The 19162-nt window shown below is 42.9% G+C and overlaps 1 protein-coding gene across 1 annotated transcript; it reads right to left on the bottom strand.

Moving 5' to 3' along the window:
• Window positions 1–5197: 5197 nt before the first annotated feature.
• On the bottom strand, window positions 5198–16624 carry gucy1a1 (guanylate cyclase 1 soluble subunit alpha 1). Its single transcript, XM_052085246.1, has 8 exons — window positions 16115–16624; window positions 15901–15959; window positions 12942–13021; window positions 10881–11593; window positions 8165–8650; window positions 6233–6376; window positions 5755–5909; window positions 5198–5553 (listed from the first exon to the last, which is right to left on the bottom strand). Exons 1-8 carry the CDS (start codon window positions 16364–16366, stop codon window positions 5415–5417), a joined length of 2028 nt encoding a protein of 675 aa, XP_051941206.1. The 5' UTR covers window positions 16367–16624; the 3' UTR covers window positions 5198–5414.
• Between the last annotated feature and the right edge of the window lie 2538 nt (window positions 16625–19162).

Raw genomic sequence — 19162 nt, 5'->3', positions numbered from 1 at the left:
GTAGATTTCTTTTCATTTTAGGGATATACTAAATGAGTGATTTATTGTATTCACATGAAATAAGTCAAAAAATGTACAAAGAACAATCGGTAGGGATGCATAAGGTTTTCTTGGCTTTTTCCTACTCCCTTTTGGACATGTAAACTGTGTTTAACAATGAAGCACATGTTTTCCTTTCTTTTAAATCTTTTTTACTTTCTACTTCAAGATTTTCTGTGACTTTTTTAAATGTTCTGATAAACACATTCTTGCCAAGATGAAAATGTGCACACTTCACAAATTAAAGCTACAATATTGATTTATTTGTACGATGTCATCTCTCATTGGTGTTTGTGGTGCAAAATGTATGCTTCAGACTCAGGGTCATATCAATATATTTATTGCACTCTTGTTGGCACTACAGCAACAATTAAAGCACATCCTTATGAGTGATCGAAGAACATTCATTGTATTCTTGTCTTTGATGCTCGTTGTGCTATGAAAACAATGTAATAAATAGAGTATAAACATGTGCACAGTGAAAACAGTAAAAATACTTTACTAGGAAACTGCAGTACTGGAATGTATAATGAATGTATTTCAAATATATACTTTGATGGAAGAATTTCTGGCTTGCATTCATATTGAAAGAAACAAAAGTTATCAACGTTTTTCCATGAAAATGTGCGATCCTGCGTTCAAAAGGCACCTGAGTTTGCTCTGTGAATCTTAAGTCTAGATATAAGGTGAACCTTTAAAAATGTATTTAGATGTTTTCACCGCTTATCCAAAATATAGACAATTCACAAAGCCAATTCAGTGATTTTGTAAACTTTTCACAGTCATGTCAAGGTGCTAGCAGGAAGAAATGTTGTTAAAATATTTGCTGGAAAAATATTTCTAGAATTTATTTCTTATTCTAACAAAACATCTGATCATCCTAACAAGCACTGGATCAACCATATATTGATGTGAAAAGCATTTCACATCAATATATGTTATCAAATTATTTCACTAATATTTTTGGCAGCACTTTCTTGTGTCTTGCGATCTTAAAAAAAAAAAGAAAAGATAAAAACAGAAAGGAAATCAGTGACTTAAATGAGGGTTTGAAGTAATTAACATATTTTTGAAACTGATTCGGCTTGCAGTGAGTGTTTGTAAAGGTGGACAATCGTGCGGGAGTCATGAGGGATTTTTAAACTCATGTCATCATATTATCAATTCAAAATCAATTTGCGCTGTCTTGCCCCATCTGGGAATATGATTTTTGGTTCCCTTTCAAATTTAGTTCGACTGAAATAAGACTTGACATCTCACGATCTCATTGTTTTAGCCAAAGGTGCTTTCAAAGAAATCAGTTGGAACACTTCACGCAGGTCAATTCTTCACATTTAAAGGGAGAGTTTGATAATCCATTAAAAAAAAGCCATCTCAGGCCCATTTTGCGTCTAAATTGATATACAACCAGTGCACCCGAGGAAAAACAACCATGCACCCCTCTGGGTGTGCCTGTGAGTACACAGCAAATGGTTGACACCTTGTAAGTCATGCTTTACATCTCTGATTGGTTGCTTTTCCTCGGGCGCAGTGGTTTCCTGTTGATCAAAATAGAGTCAAGTCAACAAGTCAAGTCAACAGTATTTATAGAGCACTTTCGAACAGCCATCACTGCATACAAAGTGCTGTACATGGAGCGATTTAACATGCACAATAAACAGTAAGACGAATCGGTAATAAAGGCGGTGGAAAGCCTTTTCCTTCTTAGAGCAACAAGACGGGGCCTGAGAAGGCTGACGTGAGCAGATCAGATTTAATCATGTATGCAACTAATGATTACTTTCATTATTAGTTACTTTACAATTGAATAGAGACAGACAACTGTTAAAATATTGAATTCCTTGGAAGTTAGCCAAAACTTGAAGTTGAAATATCAAGTGTGATGAAAAACTTTGAGAGCAGCTGTGCACTGGTTAACTTATGATTCTTATGATGGTAGGAGTGATTGGCTGTACAGTTCAGTTGACGACAGATTTATGGTCGCAACAGTGAGCCTGGAATGAGGTGATTTCCATGACATTATTTGTCATGGAAAAATCTGTTCTTGAATGACAACAACTTAAACTGAAAGCAGTGTCACGGTGCGGAATGTGCAAGATGAGATTTCCCTCGTGTATTATATTTCAAATTGTCTCTGAGTTGGGGGTGATTAGATGTTGCGGTATATTTATAACAACGGATGGGAACTCTGATGTTGTAGGTCAATGCATGTTTCCGAGTCGTAATTTATGAATGTCTGACTTCCCAGTTTTCTTCAATGCCTCATAAATGTTCTCCACATATTCACAGTATGGTATTCATGAATTCGACAATTTTTGTTTCTTTTTTTTACCTTTCTTACATGATCGACAGAAAATCTCACCGACTTTTTTTTTTCATGGCAGTATGTGTACAGTATATCTCATCTCATCATCCGTACCGCTTGATCCTCACTAGGGTGGCGGGGGGTGCTGGAGCCCATCCCAGCCGTCTCCGGGCAGTAGGCGGGGGACACCCTGAATGGCTTGCCAGCCAATCGCAGGGCACACATAGACGAATAACCATCCACGCTCACACTCACACTCACACCTAGGGACAATTTAGAGTGTTCAATCAGCCTGCCAGGCAAATTTTTGGAATGTGGGAGGAAACCGGAGCACCCGGAGAAAACCCACGCAGGCCCGGGGAGAACATGCAAACTCCACACAGGGAGGCCGGAGCTGGAATCGAACCCGGTACATCTGCACTGTGAAGTCGACGTGCTAACCACTGGACTACCGGGCCGTACAGTATATATTTTTTTGTATTGCATTGTCGTTCCCGTCAGACGTAAAGGTCCCTGCCAAAAAACATCAAATTAGTTGTCTTTTGAAACAAACTGCCACTCGATGTAACTTACACAGCAGAAGGCAGAAGGTTTTTTTTTTTTTTTTAATCAAAGTTTCGCCCACACACTCACACACACACCCACTCAGTCTGCTCCCAGGCCCCGACTCGCCTCTCCAATCACAAATCTCAAGATGATTTCGAGGATCGCAGGGCTCCGCCAAACTAGGACTAAACACAGAATAAAAACCATTGGAATCCGTAACAACGGCTCAGCGGTGAAATGCTGAAACAGATCTACCACTGCCTGTTTTTGTCACAGCGTGGAGCCAGCAGTTTTGGGTTAGGAAATAATGAAGCACAAACTTCATCATGCCGTGCTTTGCTGTGTAATCAAATTGCTTTGACGACATAGCGTGTCAAAATTGGTCCTGTATGTCAGTGGTCCCCAACCTCCGGGCCACGGACCGGTACCGGTGCATGGGTCATTTGGTGCCGGGTCACACAGAAAGAATAAATAACTTACATTACTTCCGTTTTATGTATTTTGGAATCTGAAAGATGTTTTATTTTGAAATATTAGCGGATTCTCTGTTACATCCGTCTACAGCAAGGGTGCCCATTAGGTCGATCCTGATCTACCGGTAGATCTAAGACAGGTCCCAAGTAGATCCGAGGAGTGTCGAGGAGAAAAACAACAAACAACCATTTGTGTGTCTTTGTACATGTTAGTAATATATTTTTTGTGTTAATATACACTGCACCCTAATCATCTTATCAGTCACATTTACACTAAAAAAAATATTTAAAAAATAAAATAAAGCAGGGCGGCCCGGTAGTCCAGTGGTTAGCACGTCGGCTTCACAGTGCAGAGGTACCGGGTTCGAATCCAGCTCCGGCCTCCCTGTGTGGTGTTTGCATGTTCTCCCCGGGCCTGCGTGGGTTTTCTCCGGGTGCTCCGGTTTCCTCCCACATTCCAAAAACATGCGTGGCAGGCTGATTGAACACTCTAAAATTGTCCCTAGGTGTGAGTGTGAGTGCGAATGGTTGTTCGTTTCTGTGTGCCCTGCGATTGGCTGGCAACCGATTCAGGGTGTCCCCCGCCTACTGCCCGGAGACGGCTGGGATGGGCTCCAGCACCCACCGCGACCCTAGTGAGGATCAAGCGGCTCGGAAGATGAATGAATGAATGAATAAAATAAAGCAGGTAAATTTTTAATTTACGGTGGCGCGTGATTACGTCACCGGAAGTTGTTAGCGCTCAGCAGTTTGCAATTGCAGCTTGTGATCAGAGCTGTTGCGCTCTATCTTTTATCGTCATGATTCTCATTCAGAGTTTGCTTCGTATACAATTCACCGAGGGCACGGGCAAAGAATAGGAATCTAGGAGGGCCCAGGGAAGCACTTTAAAACCGTACGTGTGAGCTACAATAGTTAACAGACTGCAAAAGTGTGTCGCATGCCTCCGTTTCAGGCTATTTCTTATCATGGCGTGCGCGTGTGTGTGTGTGTGTGTGTGTGTGTGTGTGTGTGTGTGTGTGTGTGTGTGTGTGTGTGTGTGTGTGTGTGTGTGTGTGTGTGTGTGCGTGCGTGCGTGCGTGCCGGTAAGGGTAGATATCCCGGGAGGTTAGTTGATCAAAGTAGATCTTCAATCCAAAAAGTTTGGGCACCCCTGGTCTACAGTATGTCACTCTTGACGCAGGTTGAGGCACGCTTTTCGGTCATGTGATAGGCTATCGCTAAAATGAAATCCGGGAGCTAGCAAAATTAGTAAAAAAATCAAACGTCTTTCGAAAGTTTCTTTGGGAAGGGAAAACGCCCAGCCATGAGACAGAAGAGGAGCCTACAACTTTTAAGAAAAAGAAGGCTACATTTAATAAACAGTATCCAGAGTCCTACTTAAAATACGGATCTATCTCAATTGGAGATTCCCACACACCAAGCCCACTCTGCATGATATGCAGTGATGGTGAGTCATATATTTCATGCGCTTTGTGTCTTATTTTGAAGGCACTTTTAAACGTTACCAAAGCGACCTAAGTGTGGCGGCCAGATAGAACGTTCCTCGTGTCATGATTCGTGTTTATTATTATGTTTCGAAAATACCAGTTTTCATGCAGGTCATATCTTATTATTTCATTGTATTTATCCGACACACCTTAAAGGCCGGTGCCTGAAAATATTGTCTGACATTATACCGGTCCGTGGGTCGAAAAAGGTTGTGGACCGCTGATGTAAGTCATGTATGTGCATACTAAGCTGAAAGCTGTTTGCTTAACTCTATTTTTATATTTAAATGCTGTTGAAGTGTTTGGGGAGTAAGACTTGTGTTACTAGTAAGACAATCACAATCACTTTGAGGGACGCGTCAATTATTTGCGGAAATTAGCCATCCCCAATCGGCTCCATCGTCCCTATCCATCGTGAATGGCGGGGGTCCATTGTAATTTGAAATGACCGCAAGCGAGACAAACACTTAGCGACATCAATATCCGAACAACTCTAATATAGAAACACTGATGTGAGTGTTTGTAAGGAAACAACAGGAGCCTCGCTGCAGCAGCTGGACTTCATTTCCGAGTCAGTTGTGAAGTTTTGAAGGAAGCTTCTAAAAAGTAACAAATACCAGGAATGTCCTCTGGGAAGTTGGCCGGAAGCTCCTGCCTGCTCCTGGGAATGAAAACAAACTCTGGACGCTCCTTCAGCAATCTGGGATGAAGAGTACACAAATACAACATGAATCAATGTAGCAACTGACTACTAACTGGACACTCGAGGAAACACAGCGCTGCTCTTGACTTTCAGTTTCCTGTCGAATAAATGCATTATATTCCTCTGGTAAGCTTGGAAAGGGATGATGGTGTGCAGCATGAAATGTGACATTGTCGGAAAGACTAGCAGAGATGTCACCTGTGCGTCGTCGGGCTGATGTTGATTTTTCGAGGTTGGCTGCACGACTCAAACTTGTTGGCCAGGGTGACGTTATTTCCGAAAAGGCAGTAACGTGGCATCTTGACTCCGACTACCCCCGCCAGTACTGATCCAGTGTGCAGGCCGATACGCATCTGCAAAACAATCCCATATTTGCCATAAGTCTGTTCGCTTTTTCCATTCCACTTTTCAACCATCTTCTCAATTAAAATATAAAGAGGTCCAGTGCAGGAATCAAATAAATTGTACGCAAGCCGAGGCTCGAAACATCATCATGTCTGTCATGTATTTTAATTTGAAGTCCCTTCAAATTGAAGACACTGTATCTTTAGCTTCTTAATTTCAAACTGCTTATGATTTTTTTTAGTTCCGCGCTCAACTGAGTGCCATTGTAGTTTTCATGTTTCCAAATGGGAGTGACTATTTCCTGGTCGTGCTACAGAGTCTGCTTCCTCACCTGTATTGGTTCTCCGGTTGGAGTCTTGACTTCGTCAGAAAGCTCCATCATCTTTAAGGCCATTAGTGCAATCTGGACCGCATGAGTGTCACTCTCCTTATGTAGGCCACCAGCTACACAATATGCATCCCCAATGGTCTCCACCTGGACACAGCACAGTACAACAGCATGTCTTCTTAAGCTATAACTAGGGTTCAGTGCATAGATCCCCCGCCCCCCCCAAAAAAAACACATTGACGCCTCTCTTCTCCATACTCCTCGTTAACACCTACTAATCTTTTGTCCTCCCTCACGACATCTATCAACCTTCTTCCTCTCGCTCTCTCTCTTGGCAGCTCCATCCAATTCATCAGTAATTCCACCCCTCTCATTTACGCACATATTCTGTTTTACTCCCGCTTATCTTCGTTCCTCTCCTTTCCGGCGCATGCCTCCATCTTTGGCATTGTCTCTCCAGCCTGCTTTAACTGCAGATCACAATGTCATCTGCGAACACCATGGTCCATGGAGATTCCGGCCAAACATCATCTGTCAGCCCAAGCATCACTTTTGCAAAAAGGAAGGGGGCCAAGAACGGATCCCTAAGGCAGCCACCTCCACCGTAAAGACCTTTGTCACACAAACAGTGCAGCCAGACACTGTTCTGCTGCTCTTGTACATGTCATGTACTATTCGTACATACTTCTCTGCCACTCTGCACTAATTCAAACAGTACCACTGTAGCTCTCTGGCTTTTTTTACTACCCAAGCTTATGCACTACGATGTTTCCAGGTTCAATGAAGTCTCTTCTTGTGGGGGTAGACGGCTTTTTTAGGGGTCGGCTCCAGACTCTGGAACACTCTGTACCTCTCCACATTCGAACAGCCTCCACAGTGGAGTCCTTTAAATCTCGTCTTAAGACCCACTTTTATTCTCTTTCAGCATTGTGTCAGTTGTGTGGTCCTCTGTTGTTGTTGTTTTTCATGATTTACGTAATGGTGGTGGTATCATCACCAGATATTCTGTGCAGCTCTTTGGATCCAATTCCAGTTTTGAAAAAATGTGCTTTATGAACAAAGTGGATTGAAACACGGGGTGTGCTTTATGAAAACAAAACAAAATAATTTGTAAAATAATGTATTTCATTGTCATGTACTGTATTCCCATTAAAAATGCTTGGAATTTGATGACACATGCTCCTATACGTTACACTGCAGTCTTTTGCTCGCCCGCCTCAATGAAAATGTCACAGATGTATTGAAAATATTAATGAAACACAAAAGAGATGAGAAACAAAATGACGAGTGAAGTCAAGTGGAAGGCAGTCTGTCTTCCATCCTTTAGAGCAAGACAAGAGACCTGAAAGCCAGCAGCCATAAAATTTCAATTCCACTTCATCCGTTGCCATCTTAAAGTCGCCGTCTTCTTTCATGTTACCAAGAGAGCACTCGACAACTATGTGACACAGACAAAGTGGAACTATTTTTAGACATACACGTGCAGTGGAACAAGGTCCTGAAGGAGCTTCCTCGCATCTTTACGATGCATTTGTCAAACTCACAGCTTTATCTCTGTTGAGGCTTCGCCGACATGTTGTTTATAACATCCAGCTTTTGGCAGGCCCAGTCGATGCCTGATACACACACTCCGCGTCATCTGCCGGTATTTGATGCAAATCACTCCGGCGTGTAAATCTGACGCTGCTATCTGCTTCATTTATGAATATACTGTCAAAACTAAAAGGGAATGGTGCTTTTTAATTTGGATCTTGTTAAATATAGATGGGTGTTGCACCTGCCGAGAAAGAGATGCTTGACTTGAGAGACTACGATGCCGTACAAATATGAGTTAAGATATTAATGTAAAAGGAAGTTACCGTAGTAAATTAAGCTGAAGCTGATTCGTGCCTCAAAACAGCCCGTTAACTGAAACACGAAGGCACGCCAACCTACCTTGTAAACATCAAGCTCCCCACAGTGGTGGTCGAACCTGGTGTACAGCTCGTTGAGCATGGTGATCACTTGCATCGGCGTGCAGAGCGAGCAAACAGCGGTGAAGCCCACCAGGTCAGAAAATAGCAAGGTGACCCGCTCAAAATTCTTGGCTTGAACCGTCTGGCCCTGCCACAGTTGCTGAGCTACCGTGCCGGGAAAGATGGAGAAAAGGAGGTCCACGGTCTTCTTTTTTTCTTCCTCAAGTGCCTGGTGGGCCTGCTCCAGTGCAGCTTTGGCCTTGCCGAGACGTTTCTTCAGACCGTCCTGTGCTTTAGCCTGCTCGCCGACGAGGACCACGTCACGCAGCGCGTTATGAATGGGGATGTCGGACAAGTAGAGGCCGCGGCCTGTTAGCTCCTCCAGCTTATCCACACATGGCGAGCCCAGGAACAAGATCACATTGGACTCGGAAACATATATCATTTGGCCCTTGAGGTCCATGAGCTGAAAAGACAAATTAGTCACATTTTAAAGATCCATGGGTGCGGCAATCCATTCTTGTGCTGCTAATTGTGTTTTGGGCTAACTTAGTTGATAAACATTGAGAGGTCAACAGTTAATTGAATAATGAGCAATGCCATTTTACCAGCAGTGGCCCTACATGGAAGTCTTCTAGGTATTTTGGAGGGTTGTTGTTTCAACAGTCTTTTACTAACGTTTACTTAAAAAAAAAAGATTGGTTTCCCTGTGTCCTTTGGACAGCATCATACACAAATCAATAAACTTTCTCAGGACTTAAAATATGACGAAGAACACAACTTTTGGCAGCTCGACAGCGTGCAACTGCGTCAGCCATGCCAGAGTAGAATATTTATTTATATTGCTGCGGAATGCTATTTCTAAACATGACAAATGCCATCCAACCAAAGTCTACTTTGTCTTTCACTGCACTGTTCTGCTCCACATTGGACTTTCCAATTTCTCCTTTTGGGAGTCTGGATGAATAACGTTAGGTTTTAAGCAGTTACATTGCGAAGCGATAATGCGTTGGTTTTAATGGATCACTAAAATGATTCTTCAATATTTGGAAAACTGTAATTTGTGTAAATAAGTAAACAGCATCACTTAGCAGTTTCAAGACAGTTAATCCTGACAGCCTCCAAACATTTTGAACGTGTTTGTCACTCAGGCATAGCAATAGCGCTAGTAGTTATTCACCCATCCCTTTTGGACAGGACTGACGCACATGGGACATTAAAATGTCTCTTATGCGCATTTAGATGAGTCCATTTGCGGCAATGTCCACGGCAGTGCCTGGAACAGCAGCGATTGCCTTCGGGATAACGTACTGAAGCTGAGTCTCCGGTGCTAAACGTCACATTCCGGTGGCACTGATTTACCTTTTGTAGCATTGTTTTTCATAAGCCGACAAATTTACAGGTTGACTTGATCTCCTCATTTTATATCAGTTCATTTCACACAAGATAGCAAGCTTTTAAAAACCCAGCTAAATTTGTAGCTATTATTGCTAGCTATGGCAGCACTGGGCTGACCGTAAAGATGGCTATCACTGTGAAACTGGCTAGCAAACTCATCTGTGCCCCACAGACTCCTCTGACGGCAATTTTTGACAAGCAAATAGTCACCAAAAAAGCCCAAAGCCATTCTGGCCTATGAAAGGCATCGTCTTCTTGATTTGGGAGACTTCCATCTGGAGGATTAGAGCCCCCATGTAGGGCAAATAGGAGCAGAGATTTCTTTGTCCCCAGAGGAATAAAAGTGCTAAATTTCACAATGCTACAAATAGCTAAACTATCATCAGTGCATTTTCTAGTGTGTCTTTGTTTTTATGTGTCAAGTGTTTGTCTTGTCTCTACAATACAGTCTATCTTTCCCTAAAATGTCATGACTATGTTATATTAACTGTTTCCATTGAAATAGATTAAGGCCTAACTTTGTAAGTCCCTTTAAACAATCTCTGGATGTATCATAAGATGCAGCATGAACACAAAGAAACTCTCGTTACAGCTTTGTCAGGGGTTACTATGAGAATAATAGCCGTAATTTAGAAACTCGGTTTCATAGGAGAAAAACGTCTCTTCTGACTGATACCTAAAGCATCCTCTACACATGACTGGTTACTTATGTCAGAATGATGACATCCGCTTGCCAAAAATCGAGTAGGTGCATGGAAAAGGCACTGCCTGGTGGGTGGTCTCCCTCACAATGTGTCTGCTTTCGCAGCCACCTTGAATACATGGGGAGATGTTGCAACCAAAAGAGCATTCTGCCTTTCTGCCGTGACGTACAAGGCCGTAGGAGTTTAAGCGTCGCTGAATGCATGGAAATATTAAAGCAGGTTTGGTTTTTATCGCTATTCACAGAAAGACTCGGCCCCTAACCCCTCGTGAAAAGTGATGACCGATACTATACGATGACTTCACTAAATGCCTCTCCTGCTACTGTGAGCATATTCAAACAAATGGGTATCAGTGTTTACTCAGAGACTTCTCACTTCTTGTCATGGAGACCAGTTGCACCCGTCCATAAATAGCTCCTGGCCGACTGAGCCTTTGATGGAAAAAAAAAAAAAACAAGCCTCTGACATTTGCCTGTGATCTCGGTTGGTGGTAGAATGTTGATCTCTACCTTAGGCCGAGTGGTGCCGCTAATAAGCTCGACGGAAATCAAACGAGAGACACCTCAGTGGTCCAGTTCTGGTCCTGAAAAGTACCTTTACTACGTTGTCAGCTCCGGACACCCCGTGCTTGATCCGAAGGACAAACTGGGTGTTGAGCATGGTCAGGATGCCTTGAAAGGTGCACTTGATCTGAGGGCACGCGATGGAGAAGTGTTCTTGGAAAGTGGAAGCCCGCCTGAGGCCGTCCTTCCTGCTCAGTCTCTTCCTGAGTCCGTGTCCGATTTGCACCAAAACCAAGTCCTGGTCTAGGATAAGATGGAAGGGGAAGATAGTGGAAAACAGAGCGGTAGGGAGGGTCCCAGCTGAGGTCGCCCGCAGTGGACTTGGGCTCAGGTTCTTATCCCCCTTGACAATCACAGTGTATAGAAGACTGTGCTGGGGGTTGGATTGAAGAATGCTGTCTTTGGCGCCGGGGGGGTCCATCAGCACATCCACGGTGGTGTGATAGAGCAGGCGGGCCGCTGCCTTGATGACCCCAGGGAAGAAGAGCTCGGTGGTGGGGCGGGGGTTGAAGAAGTAGACAGTAAGCAGACCCGGATCTTTGTCTAAGCACAGCACGGATGCTTCGTTTAAACAATGCCCTCCTTCTGCTCGGGGCGCGCTGCTCTGCTTCAGGAGAACGTTGAAACTGTTGAGGAAGTCATGAAGCGCGCCCCCCACCACCCGCAAAATGTGGCCATCCTCCTCGTAGCACGTGTGGAAGAGCTCCTCGCCGAGAGACACTCTCAAGGCTTCAATCGGGATACCTGTGGGATACAATACAATAGACTGACTCACCAAAGAGGGTACACGCCTCACATTTTGCTCAATATTTCCTTGTATCTAAGTCCTAATTGCCCCACCGGGATAAATAAAGTTATCTGAATCTGACTTTTATCATGGGACAAAACTTTGCTACAGTGTAGTCAGTCTACAGCTTGTCGAATAAGAGTACACATTTTCTGTCCCCGAAAACCACAGTCTTGCATCTCTTGGCAAAAAATCTTTCTGAGGATCTGATAAAAATGTGTTGCCCTACATGATGATGGCAAGAAGAAGACTACCAACACCTTGTGATCCATCTTCTAAACTGATAATGAAGGAGCACAAGTTCTCCAACATAGCTCTGCGATGTCATAGATAAAAGTGTGAATTCGAGAAGCTCGAGTGAACGCCATGTCCAAGAGTGTTCAGGCAATAAAATAATGGCGACCACACCAAATGTTGATACTTTAGAGACAATTTGGACATTTTCACTCAGGGGGTGTAACTCACATTTGTTGTCGGGGGTTCAAACTAATAAAGTAGTAGCTGTTTGGAGTTAATTTGAAGAAACAGTAAATTTACTCTGTCATACAAGCAGGCTAGTGATGTTTATATTGCAGTGTCATGTTCTTCAGTGTTGCCCCATGAAAAAAATAATAATATTTACAATAATATTAGGAGTGTACTCACTTTTGTGAGTGACCAACATTACTGTGCAAACATCTTTGTTATTTTAACAAACTTTTCTAGAACAGTCATTTTGACATATCCATCCATCCATTTTTTTTTAGAGCATTTGTCCATATTGGGATTGCGGAGCCAGCTGGATACTCATCAGACGGGGACACTACAATTATACATTTCCCAGGGCCTGAATTGAGAGCAAGCTGACAAACTTGTTTTCCTCTGGAACAGTTCATTCATTGGCACTTTTACCGACATTATTTTTGGGGGATTATCAATATCATACTGGGATTTTAAAAAGTACCTGATTTTTGCAATATTATGATAAGATAAGATCAGATAATATTTTTTTTGTCCCACACTGGGGAAATTTGCAGTTAGTTAGCATAATAGACAAATATATCCAAATCATACATAGTATTCAATTGGATTGTCACTGCTCACCTGTTTCAACCAGGAAACAGTGCCGCAACTAACAAGCACATAGACAAACAATACCACTTTTTTCCGAATGTCGTTGACATTCCAGTTATTTCATTACTCGCATTGCTAAAACTACAAAACAGCATTGGCCAAAAGTTTGAGTTCGCATTCCTCTTGTAATTAAATAGATGTGTCCTAACATTGACTGGTAATGTGTGTTATTGGTGTCCAATTCGAGGTTACCTGTTCGAGTTGAGTGAGTGTGCATCATCTCCATTAAATGCTCTGGTTCTTCTCTACAGTCTCTGCAACAAACTACAACGCTGCAAACACAAAGTTAAGGTTACAACGAGTGCTCGATATTTCAGTATTTAATCATCAAATGATAACAAATTTGAAACGGTATAAGAATGATACGGAGCATGAGAACATGGTTGACAAATGAATATGAAAAATCTTTTTGAAACAAGGTAATTCCCCTTGAAGTACCAAAATATTTAGAAATAGCAAGGTCAGCATTGTTGTCAAATGATTAAACTTGAGCTTTGATGAATACTAAGTGGTGTTACTATTGATTCGTACAAACTCTATTGTCTGCATGATGGATCAAAATGCAAAAGGTGAAAAGTGCAAAACTAAAACAAGACATGTCAAGTGAGCATAAAAATCTTTTTCAGAGGTAAAAATAAACGACTGAATAAATACGTTTGCATAAGTGTGCGCACCTTCTTATGACTGTCACTGTGTTCAGAATAAAACATGCAACTCAAATGTGAATCAGCACACACCTGCCAAAGACATTTCAGATGCTCTAGTAGGCTGTCCAGAAAAATGTTTTTACTTTCATCAGACAATAAAAAAACATAACAAAATCTACCAAACGGATGTGGTAAAATGTGTAATGGTCCAATGAAACGAAAGTGGAATTTTTTTGCCATAGTTATTTCCATAAAGTGTGTGCAAAACCCTAACACTGCTCATCACCAGGGAGAACACCTTTTCTACAGTGAAGCATGGTGATGGATGCATTATACTTTAAGACTATTTTTCTTTAACTGGAACTGGAACCTAAGACAAGGCGAGGTGGATTATGAACAGTTTGAAAAATGTTCAGGCTTCTACTAAGACGCCAAAAAAGATTAAAACGAAAAAAATAAATGGAAAAAAATCTATTGCGTCATGTTATTAGTGGGAATATTAACAGACATCGGGATGTCATTCGGGCTTGAGAATTTAGTCGGATGGTTACTAAGAGAGGAAAGGTAGTCCGCACTGAAGGGCTCTCACTCCCTGAAGGAACAATAGCAGACATTGAGGACAGTTACAAGTACCTCGGTATACCACAAGCCAATGGCAACCTCGAACTGGCAACAAGGAAAGCGGCTACAGCCAAATACCTCCAGCGAGTGAGGCAAGTCCTAAGAAGCCAGCTCAATGGCAAGAATAAGACCCGGGCAATAAACAGCTATGCCCTGCCAGTGATCAGATACCCTGCAGGAATAATAAGGTGGCCAAAGGAAGAGATTCAGACCACGGACGTTAAGACCCGAAAGCTCCTAACCATGCATGGAGGGTTCCATCCCAAATCCAGCACCCTGAGACTGTACGCAAGCCGAAAGGAAGGAGGCCGGGGACTAGTGACTGTGAGAGCCACTGTCCAGGATGAAACATCCAAACTCCATGAATACATCAAGGAGAAGGCTCCAACGGATGACGTACTCAGAGAATGTCTCAGACAATGGGGAACAGAAGATGAGGTGCTGGAAGAGGGACTATCATGGGAGGACAAGCCCCTACACGGGATGTACCACCGGACCATAACTGAAGTGGCTGATCTCAAGAAGTCCTATCAGTGGCTAGAGAGGGCTGGCCTGAAGGACAGCACAGAGGCACTCATCCTGGCTGCTCAGGAGCAGGCCCTGAGCACCAGAGCCATTGAGGCCCAGATATACCACACCAGACAAGACCCAAGGTGTAGGTTGTGCAAAGAGGCACCTGAGACGATCCAACACAACACATAACTGCAGGGTGTAAGATGCTGGCAGGGAAAGCCGACATGGAACGCCATAACCAGGTGGCTGGCATAGTCTACCGAAACATCTGTGCGGAGTATGGACTGGAAACCCCAAGGTCAAAATGGGAAACACCTCCGAAGGTGGTTGAGAATGACAGAGCGAAGATCCTGTGGGACTTCCAGATCCAGACTGACAAGATGGTAATGGCGAACCAACCAGATATCGTGATCATAGATAAAGGGCAGAGGAAAGCCATTGTAGTGGATGTAGCGGTCCCAAGTGATGGAAACATCAGAAAGAAGGAACACGAGAAACTCGAGAAATACCAAGGACTCAGAGAGGAGCTGGAGAGAGCCTGGAAGGTAATTGTGACTGTCGTGCCTGTGGTGGTCGGAGCACTCGGAGCAGTGACCCCCAAACTAGATGAGTGGTTGCAACAGATCCCGGGAACAACGTCGGACATCTCAGTCCAGAAATGTGCAGTGCTGGGAACAGCAAGGATACTGCGCAGAACCCTCAAGCTTCCTGGCCTCTGGTAGAGGACCCGAGCTGATTGAGGGACGGACACCACCCGAGGTGTGGTGAGACGAATATTTATATATATATATATATATATATATATATATATATATGTGTGTGTGTGTGTGTGTGTGTGTATGTAGTTTTTACCGCATTTTATTTATGTACAACCTGTGTTTGTATCAAGTAAATCCAAATGATTTTATTTAGTATGGCCAACAATGGAATTACGCCCCAAATTGAAACTGCAAACTGGTGAAAAATTATGATAAAAATTATCTGCGAAATAGTGGGACCACGAACACACAGCATGCAATGGATGGGAGTTTACTTCCTAGTTTTTGAATTTAAGAATGTAGCCTTTTTTTTTAATTTCATATATCAGCTTTCATGGTGTTAGCTCACAATGATGGGCCATCAGTGTTACATGATAGATCCTGTTGGTTTGGATATTTATGTTTGTGATTGTCTCGTTAATTCTACTAATAGTTCAGAAGATGGATGATTAATGATAAAATGTATCATCATCATCATCGTCATCATTACTGTATGCCTCTTGGTGGATTTTATAAAAAAGTGAACCTGCCCCTGACATTCCCTAATCTGTTCTGAGGAGCTCTCACTGAGAGGAAAACTACCAAAAAGAAAAATACCAAATATAAAATTACCTTTCCGTTTCCTTGCTTTGCCTCATCATTCTTTGGAGGGCAACGTGCAGCCTCTGAAACTGTAAAGTTAAAGAGGCGTCTTTACTTGGGAAGGTGTGTGTGTGTGTGTGGGGGGGGGGGGGGGGGGTTGGATGTAAAATAGAACATTCCTAAAATGGCAGCCGATTTGTATTTCTTTGAAAGCTCCTTATATTTAGCACCCGCTCACACCCACCTGGGGACACGCCAGTTTGCGAATGCTCTCTCCGAGGGTATGTAGGTTGACTTTGGCTCTGCTGCTCCTCTGTGCGGGTTCGTGCGCACTTCTCCTGCCGTGCGCGACCGAGCTCTCCCCGGCATCTCCACGCTGCTCCTCCTCCTCCCTCTTCTCCTCTTTCTGCTGCTGCTGCTGCTGCTGCTGCTGGTCGCTTTTGGAGAAAGGACACTCTCCGGATATCTTCAGCTCCTTCAACCTGGCGCAGAACATCTTCACCGGTGCTGCGATGTCCTCACCACACAGGCGCTGAGCTCATTGTGCATGCAGACAGACGCGCCAGAATGCCGTCTTCTGGTGCGCGCATTTTATTTTGGTCTTTACGTCCTGTCCTCACTCAATCCTCAACCACCTCCTCCAATGGGTGATGCAATGTTCTCCTGGACTCTGCTTCTTTGGACTGATGGTGGTACAGAACGATCAGCACCCATAAAAAAAACAAAAAACAAAAAATAAAAAGCCAACGAGCAGCAGAAGGAGGGGGAGGAAGAGGAGGAGGAAGGGGATGTTGGAGGGGTAGGCAGAGAGCTGCAGGCCAATCCATGCTCAAGCAGGGCTGGTGGAGCCGAGCGACCTATCAGCAAGGAGACGTTATTTCCAGACGACTTCTCGCATGCAATAGACCCCCCCCTCACGCCCCACTTAATATGCAATTGGCTGTAGCATGGTGGAGTAGTGGTTAGCACGTCTGTCTCACAGTTCTGATGTCTTGTTTTGAAATTCCAGCTTTGGCCTAGATGTGTGGTGTGGAGTTGGCATGTCCTCCGGGCTTCCTTCCACATTCGAAAAACATGCTTCTTCCACACACAAAATGCTGGGTTGTTTTCCTATCCCACTCGTTGGTTGGACTTTGAGCAAATTGGGTTATTTTCAACCAGGGTTGGGTTCATTATTTGAACACAGCAGATTGGCTTGAGAACTGGGTTTGGGCAGGCTAAAAAAGTTGAAGCTGGGCACCATTTTGAAAATTTGGGGGTCAGTTTAAAGAATGCTCTCAAAACTACTGGGTCAAAAATAACTCTGTTTTGGTGACAAATGTTTGACCCAACTTGATAATTTGTTTTACACAAAACAACTCAAGGTTTGGGGAAATTGACCCGTTTAGCAGGTCGGCCCATTTTTTTGACCAAAATTGGGTTCAACTCCCAGTTAGGGCGGACAACAGAAAATGATAGTGGCCAAATGCCAGTACTTTTGTCGATATATAGTGAGTGGATTATAAATGTTTTGAAGAAGCTGTGAAAAATTGACAATCATGCCAAAAGATACTTAACATTTTTTGTTGTTGTTCTTAGTGCATCTGCAAGCGTAATGTGATATAAATTGACTGAAGGAGGCTGTTATGTTAAGCTTCAGACTAAGAATGATGCCAGTTCAGAGCACATTAAACTTGCTGGATAAAGCATGCCGCAACAATATTACCCCCCACGCAATTTAATGAACGACAACTGAAATAAGGGCCTGGAAAATAATTCCAAATGAAGAATGCAATAGTTTGGTGAAGTCGATGGGTCACAAGTTTTCTGCACTTATCGCAAGTGAGGGTTATGCCACCACATATTTCTGTAATTGGTATTTACTTTAAGTTAATTGAATAATGTCGGTTCTAATACTTTTGCAATACTCAAATAAAAGTTACATTTCTGAACTTTTGTCTCATATTCATCTTTCCATCTGGAACCCAAATGTCTTCGGGAGACAGCAAAAACAAAATTAGTGACCTTGCCGTTTCGGAGGGGACTGTACATTTCCTAACCATGTATCAGGAATTCTCGATGTGAAAAATAACGTACCCGGTTTTCATGATGTATACATCTAGATGTCATCACACTCAAACAAAAGATAGACACGATGCTTATACTGGATGTGCATGGACGCCTGGCGTTTCGAGGACAGAGCGCGTGCCATACGCTGGATATACAGGCAGCGCACAGATCCTGTTTATGAAAGTCAGGGGAAGATAGCAACGGCACTGTTGCAAATCATGCCCGGCAGGGTGAGATTTCACCGGGGATAAACAGCATGAGATTCCAGCTTGAGCTGCACGAGTTCAACGTCAAGCAAAACGGGTTCCAAATAGATTGTGGCATTCATATGGGGTGCTCCATGAGATGTGTTTACAGTAAATGCTCATCGTTTTCAGCTGAGACTAATGAACTGTTATGAAGCAAATGTCGGAAAAGAACATGCCATATTTCCTGAAATGGTGGCCTCCACAATAATGGATTATGTCCGTTGGAAGAAATAAGTGCCGTAGTTGAAATAGATCATTCTTTTTTTAATTTATTTTGTATTTATTTATTTTTTAAATTCGTTTAGGATGAAAATGTATTTTTTGTTACCGACACCGCCATGTGCCATGTGACAGTTTGGGTTTGTTTTTCATTTTAGGTAGCTTGTATTTCATTTTGATCATAATTATTCCAAATAATAATAATAATAATAATTGCTGTGATGTGAATTTCAATTTCACATTTGTACCGCACATCCAGTGCTACTACACACTTTCTCCAACGCTGTGTCCACTCAATGCCTGGCCTTGCATGCATGGCTGCTGTGCTGCTGCCCGAGGCAATCTAGCAAAGCACGAAGAAACACTTTTGCTCTTCCTTGTTACAGTGAAAATCGTACTAGCTTTGGTTTCCCACTAGAAAAAGACAATCAATGAAATCTTGTAAATGTCAATCAAGGAAATGTCAATGTATGTTGTCCCAAGTTGCATAGGATGGGTGACATGGGCATTGATGCTGGACTAATTAGATATTGTATGCCTCACTCCTTCCTATAGATGCTGACCCACCAGTAGAGACACACATTTATAGATGTACAGCCTACCCACTGTTGAATTTGAATATATACACGATATAACAGGCTATTGAATCTCTCTGGGTTCTGTGGTCAGGATACGTTAATGTCGTTGATTCCAAAGCTATATTATTGTAGTTTATGAGACATTGCAAGACAAGAACTGCAGTACCCTTTCATGGTTTTATTGTTTCTTTTGCTACC

Source organism: Hippocampus zosterae, chromosome 13, assembly GCF_025434085.1.
Source record: "Hippocampus zosterae strain Florida chromosome 13, ASM2543408v3, whole genome shotgun sequence".
NCBI lineage: Eukaryota > Metazoa > Chordata > Actinopteri > Syngnathiformes > Syngnathidae > Hippocampus > Hippocampus zosterae.
The sequence above is the reverse complement of the archived record's forward strand: the minus strand, read 5'-3'. Positions and strand labels throughout refer to the sequence as shown.

Bases quoted from the DNA above. Each gene is read 5' to 3' on its own strand.
- gucy1a1 (XM_052085246.1), bottom strand. From the start codon at position 16,366: ATGTTCTGCGCCAGGTTGAAGGAGCTGAAGATATCCGGAGAGTGTCCT. The intron at 13,022-15,900 runs GTAATTTTATAT...TTGTGTTTGCAG, and splicing joins CAAAGCAAGGAAACGGAAAG to CGTTGTAGTTTGTTGCAGAG. The intron at 5,910-6,232 runs GTGAGGAAGCAG...ATTGTTTTGCAG, and splicing joins CAACCGGAGAACCAATACAG to ATGCGTATCGGCCTGCACAC.